Consider the following 13811-nt stretch of genomic DNA (forward strand, 5'->3'; position numbering starts at 1 on the left):
ATAAGCTTGCCTATGCACCTCAAACTGCACAAGTCAACTCTAACACCTATCTAGCAGAGTAGGAAGAGCCATCTTATAATTTAAAAGACAACAAACCTTTTTATATATAAAACATAAATTTGGTAGCTAAATCCCCATTAAATAATGGACAACTAGTGAACAGAAGAAAGCCATATACATCAGTATATAAAATCTAAATTGAGAATTTTAGTCCATTCACATGGAGAGGGCAAGAGAACATTATTTAATACCATAATCTGCCAAAACTCAATATCTAAATACTAAATGAAACTAGGGTCCAAGACAACTTCCTGAGCACCATACCTTGTCAGATGGAAGGCATAAACCAATGAGTAGGACAGAAGTCACTGTATCAGAGGTTGCCAGGATCTGAGGTCCAGCACCTTTGGGTGCCTCCCAGGACCAGCAGGAAGGAAACCTGATTGAGAACACTGGACAGCAACTTGTTCTGGGCACAGCAAAGCAACCATCTTTATTTCTAGTAAAACTATAAGAAATAAAGTTTAGTGAAAGAATATTAGCACACACACATATATAAATGTTTAGGGGTTCCAACCATTTTCTTGTGCTTTTTTAAAATTTTCATCATGGTAGTGAAATTAATATTTCATAGTGGGATCAAGAAAGTAACAAGTGTTGCAGAAGTTAGTAGCATGGCCCAGCAGTGGATGTGCAAGACTCGGTCAGCCTGAGGCACTGCATACTACTGCCTTATTAAGTCCAATATGGTTTTATAATAATAAAAACAGATTTTTTTTTTGTTTTTTTGAGATAGTTTTCTGTGTGGCTGTTCTGGAACTTACTCTGTAGACCAGGCTGGCCTCAGACTCACTCTGTAGACCAGGCTGGTCTCAAACTCACAGAGATCCTCTTGCCTCTGCCTCCCAAGAGCTGGGATTGAAGATGTGTGCCACCACTACCTGGCCAGAACAAAACCATTACCTGGCCAGAACAGAATTTTATTTTTTAACAAAAATGGTTTTAATAAAAAAAAAGTTTGATGTTTTCCATTTAGAATGGCTGTAAAGAAAAGTATATGTGTGCATATGTGCAGGTGTGTTTGTACAGGTATACATATGTGTGTGTACATATGTGTTTGTACAAGTGTATATACAAGTGTATACAAGTATGCATGCATTTGGGCACAGCTGTGTTTGTGCAGGTGTGTGTACAGGTATGTGAACACAGGTGTTTGTACAGGAGTGTGTGCATGCAGGTGTTCGTGCAAGTAGTGTGAATGTGTGTGCAGGTGTGTGTGTGCCGCTGTGTGCTCAGCCAAAAGTGTGTCCTGTTTATACTGGCTTCTACCTTCTTTCTTTGAGACAGTCTCTCACTGCACCAGAGACTTGCTGTTTCAGCTAGACTGAATAATCAGCAAGTTCCAGGAATCTACCTGTCTGTCTCTGTTGGGGTTCCAGGCATAGGCATCCATGTCCAGCTTTTAACTTTGGTGTTGGGGATTGAACTCAGGCCCTCATGTGAAACTAAGTGCTCTTTACCCACTGGGCCATCCCCCAGCCCCAAAATATCTGAACATAAGGTTGTATATAAAGATGCTTTAAGAGTTAGACATCTTAGATTAGTGTCTAAAATAAAAATGTAACTGCTGGCCCTGACTCCTCATTATGTGAGTAACTTTTTTTTCTATCAAAGGTAATTAGTCCAACAAAGGCTCTTATTCCCTGAAGCCCCATCCCTTTCAAGTCAATTAGCCAGTCACATCAGATTATGAAGTCCAGCTCCCACCAGTGGGATGAGAGGTAGTCACTTCCTGTATGACTATTTCTGTGTTCATGAAAGATGGAGCCTGGGCCAGATGTGTTTACTAGTATGGTTTGGGTTCCAGAGAATCCCCCCCACCCCGTTTTTTCAAAAGAAATTGCTTTTCTAAACTTATTTTCACTTTCTTGGTGTTAGCCCAAGCTTATTCTTTTCCCATAATTACATTCGACCTTATTTGATACTTTTACAAGTTTTTTTTAAGTGACTCTGCCTGCAGCTTGAACCTATGAAAGTCTTCAAAGACAAAAATGCTTACTAAAATTCAAGTCCAGTTTGAGATGAACCAGTGTGTCTAGAGGTTTCCTAGTAGTAACTCCATTGAGAACAAATTCCAAAGCCACAATAAACAATGGCTCTAGCAAGGTTCCTTTGGGTGAGAGACTAGCTTTGTGATACAGTTAGTAGCATTCCAGAAATACCAAGTTATTCTAGGGAGATAGGAGGCCCTATGCTTTTTCACATGCCTTCTGGCCAATCTTAACTGCACAAAACTTCAGGTCAGTAAACTATCAGAGACTGAAGGTTTGAATGTCAGAAACTGGAGATTTTACTAAACATGCTGTAGTGAATAACAATGTGGAGGTGGCAAATTCTTTATCTGTGGAAGGCAACAATTATTTTAACCTGGAAAATACCCACATATTTAAGATATAGCTCCCTTTTCACTATGATCAAAGAGTAATATAAATTCACTTTTATTTTCTAGTCCAAACAGAAATTGCAAGTTGCTAGGAGGAATAAATCTACTGGCTCACTGCAGTGAGATGGGTAAACACTGCTTTGGGGAGGCAGTAAAGCAGAAGTGGCAGCTGGCCCCTTCCGAGCGAGCAGCCACTGTGACCTGTGCCTCAGTGGAAACCAGAATTAGAGACTTTAAAAACAAAACACCATTTATCTTGGTATCATGTAATGGCAGTTAAAAACAACAAACAAACAAAAACCAAAAGACTTGCAGCACCAGGAGAATGACTGCTGAGCTGCAGCTTTGCTTTACAAAGCTGACCTCATCTGTGCACTGCTGCCTTAGCTTGTGTGTGGGCAAAGTCTCTGCTCTGCTCTGCTGGGAAGCACTGGCCTAGATCCAACATAAAGTCCCCGCGGAGAAAAAGAAGTCTAATGAATTGAAAAGAAAGAGGTAATCGCCCATTTGGGAGCTTTAAGTGTGAACAACTGGAGGTGCTAGTGTCCTTGAATGCTTCATGTACGGAGATGAATGTTTTCAGTACTCTGGATCAGGTTAGCTCAGGCTGTTCTGATTTATAATCTATCTTGCTTATACACAAACTGTGGTTCTGCATTTCCTCCTTCTCTTCCTGGGAGAGTTAATAAAGTCCTTTTCTTTGTTTTTTATCCATCTAAATTCTACAAACAAAATGTTCCCATACACTAAGAAGTTCTCTTCTCAAGGTGGCCTGGCTTTCAAGTGGCATCGGCACGCTGCTAGCAAAACAGAAGCAGAGCAGAGTGGTGTAATGTGACAAGCAGGTTCTATTAAGCATACTGAACTTTTGTGGTAAGAACTGCAAAGGTCAGGTGTTGGGTTTTGTATTGGTGAGTGTCAGGATTAAAATTCAGTGAGGGAGTGTTGGACCTGTCTGGCTGATACAGTAGTCCTGGTACACTTACTTGCTTGAGAACTCAGATCAAAGGACCTGGAAAGGTCGGGAAAGCTGATGTGCTAATTCCCCAGCAGTGTGTACAGAAAGCCTAGTGTGGCCCAAAGTGCAGTGACCACTCCTTGGATGCCTTTGATCCTTATCTGGAAACTCTGCTAGCATCTGTCATATAATTGAGGTACAGTCTTTTATTGCTGCAATTAAAACTTTCCAAATGCACTATGTTATCTTTGCCCCAGCTAAAGTCCAGACCATTGTTTGAAAGGTGAGGCTAACAATCTGTCAGATGCTGGACTTGAGGGCCCAACTCTCACACACCCCCAACCTGTGACTTCTCTAGCTTTTTCATTTCCATCTCACCAAACAGCATAATGGTCCTGAAGTTTGTTCATTCCTTTGACTTCCTTTATCACATAGAGATGGCAAACATTCTGTTGCTAACTTGAAGTGGCTCCAAGCTGCAAGCCTGGGAGGATATTAAACCAGTAAAAGCTTATCAACTGATGCATTGATATGCTGTAAATTCCAGGCTTTTCATTTTGCTTTTGAGAGTGGCCCTAAGTCAACACATTAGTAAGCAATTTGCTGACATGAGATGGATCACTTAAGACTCTCCTGAGCAGACAGAGTTCACCTAAATGCTTTTGTTAGTGGGGTTTTTTTTTTAATGTTTAGCCAGTAATTGCAAATGACCAGTAACTGCTTTACATATCAATGACCCAGACTCCTGGTTATTAAATTTATCAAATATCCAAAATAGGAGACTTAAAAGGAAAAATATGTTAAGGTACTCATTTTTCCTAAATTGAATTTTTATATATTTGATGTTTATGTGAAATTCATAGTATTAAGCATTAATGTTTAAAAACTAGAACATGTTTTCTTGTCATGCTTGCCCTTTGAATTATGAAGGTTATCAATTCACATAAGAAGTGAGGAAATAAGAATTTCTGAAAACAGGAATGTGACATTTCAGAAATATTGAGTAGTTGCTCTGAATTGATTACAATGAGCAGTCAGGAAATGTATGTTGACTTTTTCAGTATTAAGCTAGAGCCTCACACATGCTAGCATGCACTATCCTACTGGCCACAGCTCCAGCCCTGAAAAGACTGCTGTTGCTAAGCTGAACACTAAGACTCTAAGGAGCAAGAGCAGTTCTATGTGCTCCTTTCAGAAGCACACCCTGGCAGGCCTTGTTGTTGACAACCTCACATCAGTGTTGGGGTTCTCAGCTAAATACGGTGTTTTACTGAACTTTGCCAACAGAGGTCACTTTAAAGTCTAGATAAGCATTGTTCTTCTTCACCTTTTCCCTCCTCCAAGAAGGAATTTGTATTGTGCTGCTTCTAAATATATACATTTAGGGCATATATTTGTTCTCATCTCTAATCTTTTGCAAACCTAAAGTCAACTTTTTTCAGTGCTAAGGACCTTACATAGATGAATCAGGTGCTTCCCTAGATCTATGGTATTCATCTGAGGAGATAAGAAATGTACACAAAATAGATAACCGGCCCTCAAGAGCCAGAAGTCCACGGGGTGAGCAGAGGAGAGATCACTTTCAGCCCATGTCACCACAACACAAAGTTCAGGAAGAGGAAAAAGCAGCAGTTATTCACAGAACTGAGCAAACACATGGGCCAGACCACACGATTCCTTCCAGACAGCTTTTGCTGAAGTTAGTGGTGACCAATGACACAGACGTGGGAAAAGCTGGTGTGGCCTCAGCTCTGGCCACCTGAGTTCTAAAATACAGTACAGTTGCCCTCTCCTCACCTCCTAGGAGCTTGTAGGTTCCCAAGTCACCAGCACTGTCAGTGGTGTTCCTACTACCTTAGGAGCTCTTCACTGAAGAACACTGTCTGTGATCTTTGATCCTCAGGGCAGTACACTGCCTGGTAAATACTAGCTCAGTTTCCAAGCTGTTTTAATAACCAGCCCCACAGAAATGGTGTAAGGACTTTTCTACTTCATCATGTAATGCCTGTAAGTGATAAAGTGAATTTAGTTTAGATTGAATAAAATGCATGTAATAGCTCTTAACTATCATTACATATGAAAGAAATTATTCTTGTTTAAAAATAATTTCTTTAAAACTAATGAAGTTTATAAAATTAAAAAGTAAGGAAGTGTAAAGGTGATATTACTCTGATTGGCAGTGAATTCCTCTCTGGGTTCCAGGCCAGCCAGAGCTACAAACTGAGATTCTGTCTCAACAAAACAAAACAAATTTCAAGGAACAGTAAGTGCTATGAGGCAGACATGGAGAAAGGGAGGGAGCAGAGAAGGGGTTATTCTGAATAAGGGATGTGGGCAGATGAATGTTAACAGAAACAGCCAGTGGACCCGTTGCCTTGGACCACCTCCATGATGGCAGGGTCCAATATGTCACTGGGTGGTAGGCAGCCTCATAGTGGGGTGGGCTGGGAGCTGGCCTAAGAGGCTACTGGAGGTAACAGCCATGATACATAGGCAGTGACAGACCACAGGATTTGCTCATGAATCAATGTAGGATCTTGAGGGGGAAAGGCCTACAGGTGTGGTCTTGTGACTTGGGCTCACATCCAAACTTAGCTCTGTTCAGAGTTGGGGAGGATGCCTTGGGCTTGCTGCTTGGGGTACCTGTGGGATCTCAAAGTGAAGTGCTTCCTGGCAGCAAATGAGCAACCTGAACTCAGGAACAGGTAGCATTCAGTACAGCAGTAAGCTGCAGAGTGCATCAGTGAAAGGACAGGAAAAGAGTGGGACTCAGCAGCCAGCCATCAGAGAGATGTGAGGGAACACCAAGTCTGGGAAACCCACTAATTCATGCTCCCAGAAGGGAGTGACCAGGTGTGGGTGTGGGAGGCCTCTTGCTCCCCAGCATGGTCTTGTCGAGAGCGCCTGCTAGAGGAGAGGTCTGGAGCTATGAGTGGGAACAGCTGTGGCTGATGACAGTTATGTGAGGAACACAAATATTGTATTCCAGGTGATAAGACAAGCCATGAAATGAAAACACAGAAATATTTTTAAATACATTTTTTCTCTTTTCTCTGGACTTTTAAATTGTTGTGATTTGATATTTGGAGTAATATTCTAATTATTAGCATGAGCTAATCACTTAGCTTTAAACTGTATGATTATCTGTTTAAGTACAAATGTGAGGACTGAATTCGCATGTGGAAGCCCAGAGTTACCGTTTCTCGGCTATACACATGCCCATCGCTTCTCAGCAGAGCAGCTGCACTATTAAAGGAGCTGCCTGCCTGGCCTGTGGCCACACTACAGTTCCAATATTCTGTTGTGTGTACCTCTAGTCTTTCTCCTCACGGCACATTCTGTTGAGTGTTGTGTGACACTGCTCAGGGAAGATGTGAACAAGTGTCTTCTCATCCCAGAAAGGGAACCAACAACAGAGCAAAGTCACAGTACCACCAGAGGCCAACTTGGTGAACCACTGAGTTTACTCAGGTTACTTACAAGAAGATGGATGACTCAAAGGCAGCTACCTCACAGAAAGCCTACCACAGCATGGACATGTCCTCTACACAACATGTAGGTAGTTGGACAAGTCAGAGTCTCCTCTCCACAGCAGTCCTTACTGCTTACATAACCTTTGGGGGAGGGGCCTTGTGAGTGCTCAATTTCAGGGACTTCCAGAGTCACTAAGTTGTTTACTTCCTGAGTCTTTATGAGCTTCTCTCCGGGATGGAATTTCTACATGGCACTGGGGTCACTGGTGAGCACTTTCTCCCACGGGAAGGGCCCTAGCTGCCCTGGCTGTCTTTTCCTTCTCCTTTCAGTGGGAGTGTCTCAGAGAAATCACAAGTGGAGAGGGTGCAGTAGGCTCCATCTTGTTTTTAGAACTGAGAAAGAAAAGTGAATACAGAGGACAAAGAGAACAGCTTGAAGTAGCAATGGAAAAGGATTTTTCCAGATCTGAAGCTAATCCAGACCCAACTTAAGTGGTCAAAGGACCCTTAATATGACTTAAAGGGGGGGGGGGTCAGTATTCCACCTCGTAATGCTGTGGAAGACCTCAGGAGCAAAGAAACCCAACAGAGTGTTCAAAGGAACAGCACCTGCACCATACAGATGTCTCAGAGGTTCAGTATAAGCTAGAAGACTGGGCATCATCAGGGGGAAATTAAACAGCCTAGAATTCTAGGTGATCTAAATGAAAACTATGTGTAAGAAGAGTCCAAGAGAGACATGAATTCAGATGGACAATGATGTTATGATTCTAAAATGTCTTCTTGGGAGGAGCACTGAATATTGCATTCCCTAAAGAAAGAAAATTGCCCTAGATGGGAAGTTTGTGGTATAAGTAGTAAATAAAGGGAGGAGGTCTATCTCAGAGGCATTGAATCTGCCAAACAAGAATAACTATGTCCCCAAGAAGTTAAGTCAGAGAGCCCTAGTGTTTTCAAAACTGGACCAGAAGAGGATAGTGAAAGTGAGAGCGTTAAGACCCTCATGTTGGATCAGAGGATGAAGATCTAGTTAACTCTGGACTGTAATAATTGAAGCATGCATCTCTAGGGTGGGAGTTAAAAGAATAGGAGAGTTTTCACCTTTAAGGTGAAAGAGAAAGAAGCTAAAAATACAAACTTTTCAATGGAGAACAGGGGTTTATTTGTTTTGTTTTTAAGGTGGGGACAGTGAGATGGCTCAGCAGATAAAGACACTTGCTGTGGAGCGTGATGATTAGAGTAAAAACCCAGGACTTACATGGTAGAAAATGAGAACTGACTCCCAGTAGCCATCCTTTGACTTCCACAATCATGCCATGATGTACACACCCACATAGAAAATAAATGCAACAGTAATATTTAAAGTGGCAGAACAAAAAGAATACACAAGAGAATACAGGCTAGACACAGCTAGACAGGTGTCAGTAATTACACAACTGATCAGTTGTAAGGACAGTGTGCACACACCTGTGTGCAGTCACACTCCGGTCTTATTCACAGGTGCAGTAGGTGCTCTGGCCTGCAAGCAGCCAGCCTGTGGCTCTCTGGGCTCACAGGTGAGTGGGAAACAGTTTCTAGGTGGGATACCAGATGCTGTGGGTAGCAGATGAGCATGTGATGGTCATCTGCCACTGTTGTATGCCTCTAACTCCAGTCTCCTATAGTCTAATAAATTTTTCGGCTCCTAAGATGGAGTTCAGTGCCTCATTTATGCTAGTGAAGTGAACTGCCACCAAGCCCCTAGATTTTCAAAAAGAACTGTGGGTAGCCCTGAATGAGCTCCCTCTCCTGCCTCAAATGGCACTAGTGACTGCTCTTCTTGGTCTCATCTCCTAAATTGCTTGTCTTTCTGAGGCATCAGAGTCCAACACAGATGACCACAAGCCACTTGGCTTTGAGTTCTGGGAAAAACACAAGTCTGACCTGAGATGGGGAACAGCATGCAAAATACCCCATTAAGTCATTCAAATGGAAGTGGTGAAATGGTATTTTGGATTTTTGGGTGGGGAAAAAAAGTAAATTTATAAGCCTTTTCAACATGATTACTAGAAATCTGAGCACTGCACATGTAGCTCCAACTGCATTTCTGTCACACAATGGTGTAGTGTAACTAATTCCTGGATCTTTCAGATCCTCAGAGCACCTATATTATGGAAAAAGACTTGTAAAGGTACATCATGTGCTGCTATACAATGACTAGATACACCCATTTTTTCCAGTCTTTTCTCATATGATTCCCTTAACAGCAAATGTTTTTCCTTTTGCTCCAAGAAACCAAATCTTTATAGCCTCATTAAAATCCAGAGAGTGATTCTTTCCCAGTCCATCTGAAAGAGACTGGCTTCTGAACTCTGCAAATGCTCTGTGACTGCACTGCTCACCTGATCATTTATGCCAGTGTGTGTGTGTGTGTGTGTATGTGTGTGTATCCCTAAAAACTCAAACTGGAACTAAGGCAGAGCACAGTGCTAGAAGCTGGTGATGCAAAGCCATGGTGTCCAGGATCTAGGGACTCACACCTAAACTGGACACCCAGAGTAAAAACGTGATCTCCTCTCTATGGAACATCCTAGTGGGAATCCCTCTGTTTATCTTAACCTGGGCAGCATATGAAGATTGGGTGTCACATGTGAGTGCCTGGTCTAAAGAACCTGGTCAGAGTTTCTCTTCCTATCTGGAAAGGATGGGCCAAGGAAGGCAACAGTGGTGGAAGAGACATATTCCACTTGTTAAGAACAAACAGAGCTAGGCTATCTGATCTAGTGAATTATAAAAGTATCTGTGAAATAAACTCAGTATGTTCTTGTGCCTGTCATGCCTAGCTTTCATGAATACTAGTATAATAGTAAATACTGTGAAATTTCATTTTCTAAACTTAATAATTATAATTATAATGCTGTGTGAAGTGGTACCATCCTATTAGTCATTTATATACATTTGAACTTCTGTCTAGAAGGTAATTGTGAAGAATTCCCTACAATTATGTTTTAAGTAAATAAGACCACAATTACAATGACATTTAAGCACAGGACCAATAATTTACATTTTTAATACATGTTCTAATTAAGAAAAAACAAGTCATGAAAACCTACAGAAAAAAAATGAGTTGGTGCAGACCACTATACAACTTTGTAAGCAAAACACTAACAACAAAATCATTTTGAGACAGGGTCTCATGTAGCTCAGGCTAGCTTCCAACTTTTGATTCCTCACCCCAAGTCTTCTGAATGCTGGGATTATAGGTGTGCACCACCATGCCTCCTTACTATCTTAATACAAACCCCACTAAAGTTTAAGGCATATTTCCAGTAAGTAATATAGTACTCATAAGACTTTGCTCTTTTAAAATAGGGTGTGACAGCATCTTTGGAAAGGGCAGGCACAGTGTCAAGCTTTTGTCACTGTGAAGGGTACAACTCCACAGAGGTTAAAGAATCACAGCAGACATACCCAGAGGAGTCAGGAAGCAAGCAGACAGACTGAGGTCTAGTTAATGGCAGTAGGTAAAGCTAGTGGGGAACTTGCCCAGGAATGCCCGACCTTCCTAAGTGTGTGTCAGTAGTTCACTCTAGTGTGTGCTGGAATGTTAGAGTCCTGTGGATCCAGCAGCTCCTGTTCATGCCATTAGGAGATGACTGCATGCCCTGCCACAGCCAGCCAGCATCTAATGTCCAAGTTATTTGTCCTAAGACCAGTTGTTTTCCTAAATCTGTTTTTGTATGTTTTTATAATTTTGTGTGTGTGTGTGTGTAACCTTTATAAAAGAACTGGGTTTAGAGGAACACTAGAGACTTATTTAAGGTTAGTACTTCAAATGCCATGCATATGCTGCCTCTGCACTGACACTACTAGTGTAGAATTTAACCTAAGTCCCAAGGGATCTGTTCAGTAGTGGGGCATCTTAGTTATCCATAAACTGATTATCTGTGCTTGGAGAAGATTTTTAAACTCATTAGGCAAGGAGTGTTTCAAATTGTGATCTTAGAGCTTAATGAGAAAAAAAAAGTAAAAAGACCACCCTCCTTTGCTTGAATTTCCTCTTTTCTGCTTTATACTAAGATCACCTATAATCTGGAGCCACAGCTTCACAGGCTGATGGGCAAAGCAAAGAGCTAGCTCCAGTCCCCACATGCCTGGCAGCAGTGCCAAGAAGTTATATACTGTGCTGTGTAAGTCCTCTGTGAGTTTCTAATTCCTCCCTCCTGTCAGCTTTGGTCCCAGATACATGCCTTGCTAATTGCTGCAGAGAACAAAAGTGTCTTTTCCTTTTTACACTTCCCTTAATCGTTGAGCTGGAATCCTGTGAATTAGACCAACAAGAGACAGATTAGCAAGAGAAAAGTGCAAATACTTATTTAATAAAGTCTCCTGTGACATGGGCACCTTCTTACAGAAATAAAGACCTGAATCAACAGCTAAGCAGCAGTGAACTGGGGTCTGATGGAGAATGGAAAGTCCCAAAAAGGAGACAGCTGAGGACAGTGAAACAGGCAGCCTGGCCTGGTCTGTTCTAGGTTTCTCTCAGGACCCCTGTCCTGAGATGAGGGCACTCCTGCTACATTACAGTAGGGCCTCATGATAGCTTCTGGAGAGAAGGGAGCCCGCCAAGTTCCTCCTCCAGGAATGACTCTGCCTGTCCTTCAGATGCTCCAGTCTCTGCCTCTGTTCTCAGTTCACAGAAATCAGCCGCCGAATCCTGTGCTCATACAACACCAACATAGATGAACTCTTCTCAGAAATCGACCTCTGCTTGGCTGTAAATCGCAGCATTCTCCAGCAGCTAGATGAAAGGTGTGGCCATGAGATCTCTGAGGAGGAATGGGAGAAAATCCAAGTGCAGGTAGGCTTCAGACCAGCTTCCTTGCTGCCTCTGCAGAATGGACTGCAATCACAGGTCTGTAAAGGGTGGGAGCCTTCGTGAGGTCTGCCTTGGATGGGGACACCCAGGCCTTTGTCGTGAGCTCAGTGACCATCAGGGTCCTTCATTTTGAAATGTTAAAGTTCTAGTTCAATGGTGGGTGTTATGAACAATGAAAACTCAAAAGGGCAAGCCTATGCTTCCTGCCCTCCTCTTCCATCTATAATAGCCTAAGGGAAGTAAACAGGGTTCTGCAGTGACTCAAAGCCAAAGGGAGGGAAAACTTAAAACATAAAATTGGGAATGTTTTAAAATTTTAACAGTATCAGTCAAATGTTTTTCCATTTTTAATTAAAAGGCACTATATTATTAATGCTCAGCATTTTTATTTTTGTTTTAAAATGCTTATTATAATCTCTACACCTCACATCTTCAACATTTAAGATTTTCAATATACTGCCCATTTTCAGAGGACCCATGTTTGGGGATATAGTTCTCACTGTAGGTCTGAGTAACTGTGACAGGGCAGTCACTCCTATGACAAATCCTTATCTGCTTTGTGCTGCAGGCTGCCCACCAGGAGATCTACGAGTGTTCCATCTGCCTGACCCCACTCTCCCTCCATGGTGACTGCCAGCAAGCAGCTGTAGGAAGCAGCGGCCAGCGGCCCCGTGAGACAGTCCTCCTGTCCTGTGCACACCTGTTCCACCATGCCTGCCTCCTGGCCTTGGAGGAGTTTTCCTTGGGAGACAATGCCCCTTTCCATGCCTGCCCTCTCTGCCGATCCTGCTACCAAAAGAAAATTCTTGAATGCTGAGTTCATGTTCATGAAGTTAAGACTAGAACAAGAAAGGGGGTAGAAAGCCTACCTTGTTTACGAGTTGTGTGAATTTTGGGTTGAGTACTACACTGCTGTCTGTTCTTTGTGATTATATAGAGGAAATAAAAGAACCTATCTAACTGTAGTCTTTTTACATAAAAAGCAGTTTGTGCATTTGTGAGTTTAGTCACTTGAAATAAATGAGGAATAGTGTTACTTAAAATATTGCTAGTGTCTGACCAACATCCAGGAAACTGACACACTTATCCAATGCTTAAGAATCTTTCCTTTGTTTTTATGTAATAGATTAGTAGTACAGTGAAGTACTTCTAACATGTAAACTGAAAAAAAAATTGTGGTACTCAACATCAAAACAAGGTAAAAAAATGTCAATGACTGTGGTACAGAATCCTGTGGTCATATATAAGACGGACAACTGAAAATCCCTGGAGCCCACAGAATTGGTGCTAGTTGCTCCAATGCCAGACCCCACAAATGCTCTCCCTGGTATGAAATGGTGCAGTATTTCCTTGTAACCAGCATATATCTCTCCACATACTTTGAAGTCACCTCTAAATTATAATGAATGTCTAAGAGTGTAAGTGTCCTGTGAACAGTTGCTGCACTGTATTACTTAGGGACTAAGGACAGGGAAAAAAAAGTGTGTGGTGTCAGCACAGATATAGTGATTTTTTTAACACTTTAAACCCCAGGCTGGAGACAGAGAATGGTGCTAAGATTGGTGTAACACAGTAGTCAATGAGCAGCTCTGCTCAGGTGGCCCCTGGTCACTGGAACAGAAAAAGACCCACCCAACAGTACTAGCAGTATGGTAATCAACGCTGGGGTGTCTATCCTACAGACCCTTCAAGCTCCTTGGCTCTTTTTATCTCAGGGATTTAAGTGTCTTTTGCCTCAGCATCCACCAGGAAATCTGTTCTCTTTGGAGGAAGAACATGTTGATGACTGTGCTGGGAGGCAGTGTCCAAGTGAGACAGTATCCAGTGAAAAGACCAGTACTGGCTCAAGACCCCAAGACCAAGTTCTCAGCACAAAGGAGATTTACTTACCCCAGAGGGACAGAGGGCGGGGACTAAGAGACAAAGCCGGTGGATAGAGGATGAGGGAGAAGGGGAAGAGAACAAGGAAGAGGGGATAGAGAGGAGACAGACATGGTCCATAGGCAAATGGCAGCTTATGAACATAAAAGGGGAACCCCATGTTAGGATGAGGTGTTTAATTTTAATTGGGCATGTCAA

At 42.2% G+C, this 13811-nt stretch overlaps 2 protein-coding genes across 7 annotated transcripts in view; one reads left to right on the forward strand and one right to left on the reverse strand.

The window, feature by feature from the left end:
* Positions 1-12697, forward strand: part of Rnf32 (ring finger protein 32) — a 43295-nt gene extending 30598 nt beyond the window's left edge. For 3 of the 4 annotated variants that reach the window (XM_052720105.1, XM_052720104.1, XM_052720106.1), the window contains 2 exons: positions 11547-11714; positions 12301-12697. In XM_052720105.1, coding sequence (XP_052576065.1) covers positions 11547-11714; positions 12301-12549 — 417 coding nt within the window. In that variant the 3' untranslated portion in view covers positions 12550-12697. Of the gene's footprint in view, positions 1-8374; positions 8403-11546; positions 11715-12300 lie in introns of those variants that run through there. The other variant, XM_052720107.1, reaches the window with a different exon arrangement.
* Lmbr1 (limb development membrane protein 1) overlaps positions 1-13811 on the reverse strand; it is a 157851-nt gene that overhangs the window by 11903 nt on the left and 132137 nt on the right. For all 3 annotated transcript variants that reach the window (XR_008214310.1, XR_008214312.1, XM_052720101.1), the window contains one exon: positions 325-508. The gene's annotated coding sequence lies outside the window, so the exon portion shown is untranslated. The remainder of the gene's footprint in view (positions 1-324; positions 509-13811) is intronic.

The sequence above is a fragment of the Peromyscus californicus genome, unplaced genomic scaffold, assembly GCF_007827085.1.
Source record: "Peromyscus californicus insignis strain IS unplaced genomic scaffold, ASM782708v3 Scaffold_6__1_contigs__length_162567912, whole genome shotgun sequence".
In the NCBI taxonomy this organism is placed as follows: Eukaryota; Metazoa; Chordata; class Mammalia; order Rodentia; family Cricetidae; genus Peromyscus; species Peromyscus californicus.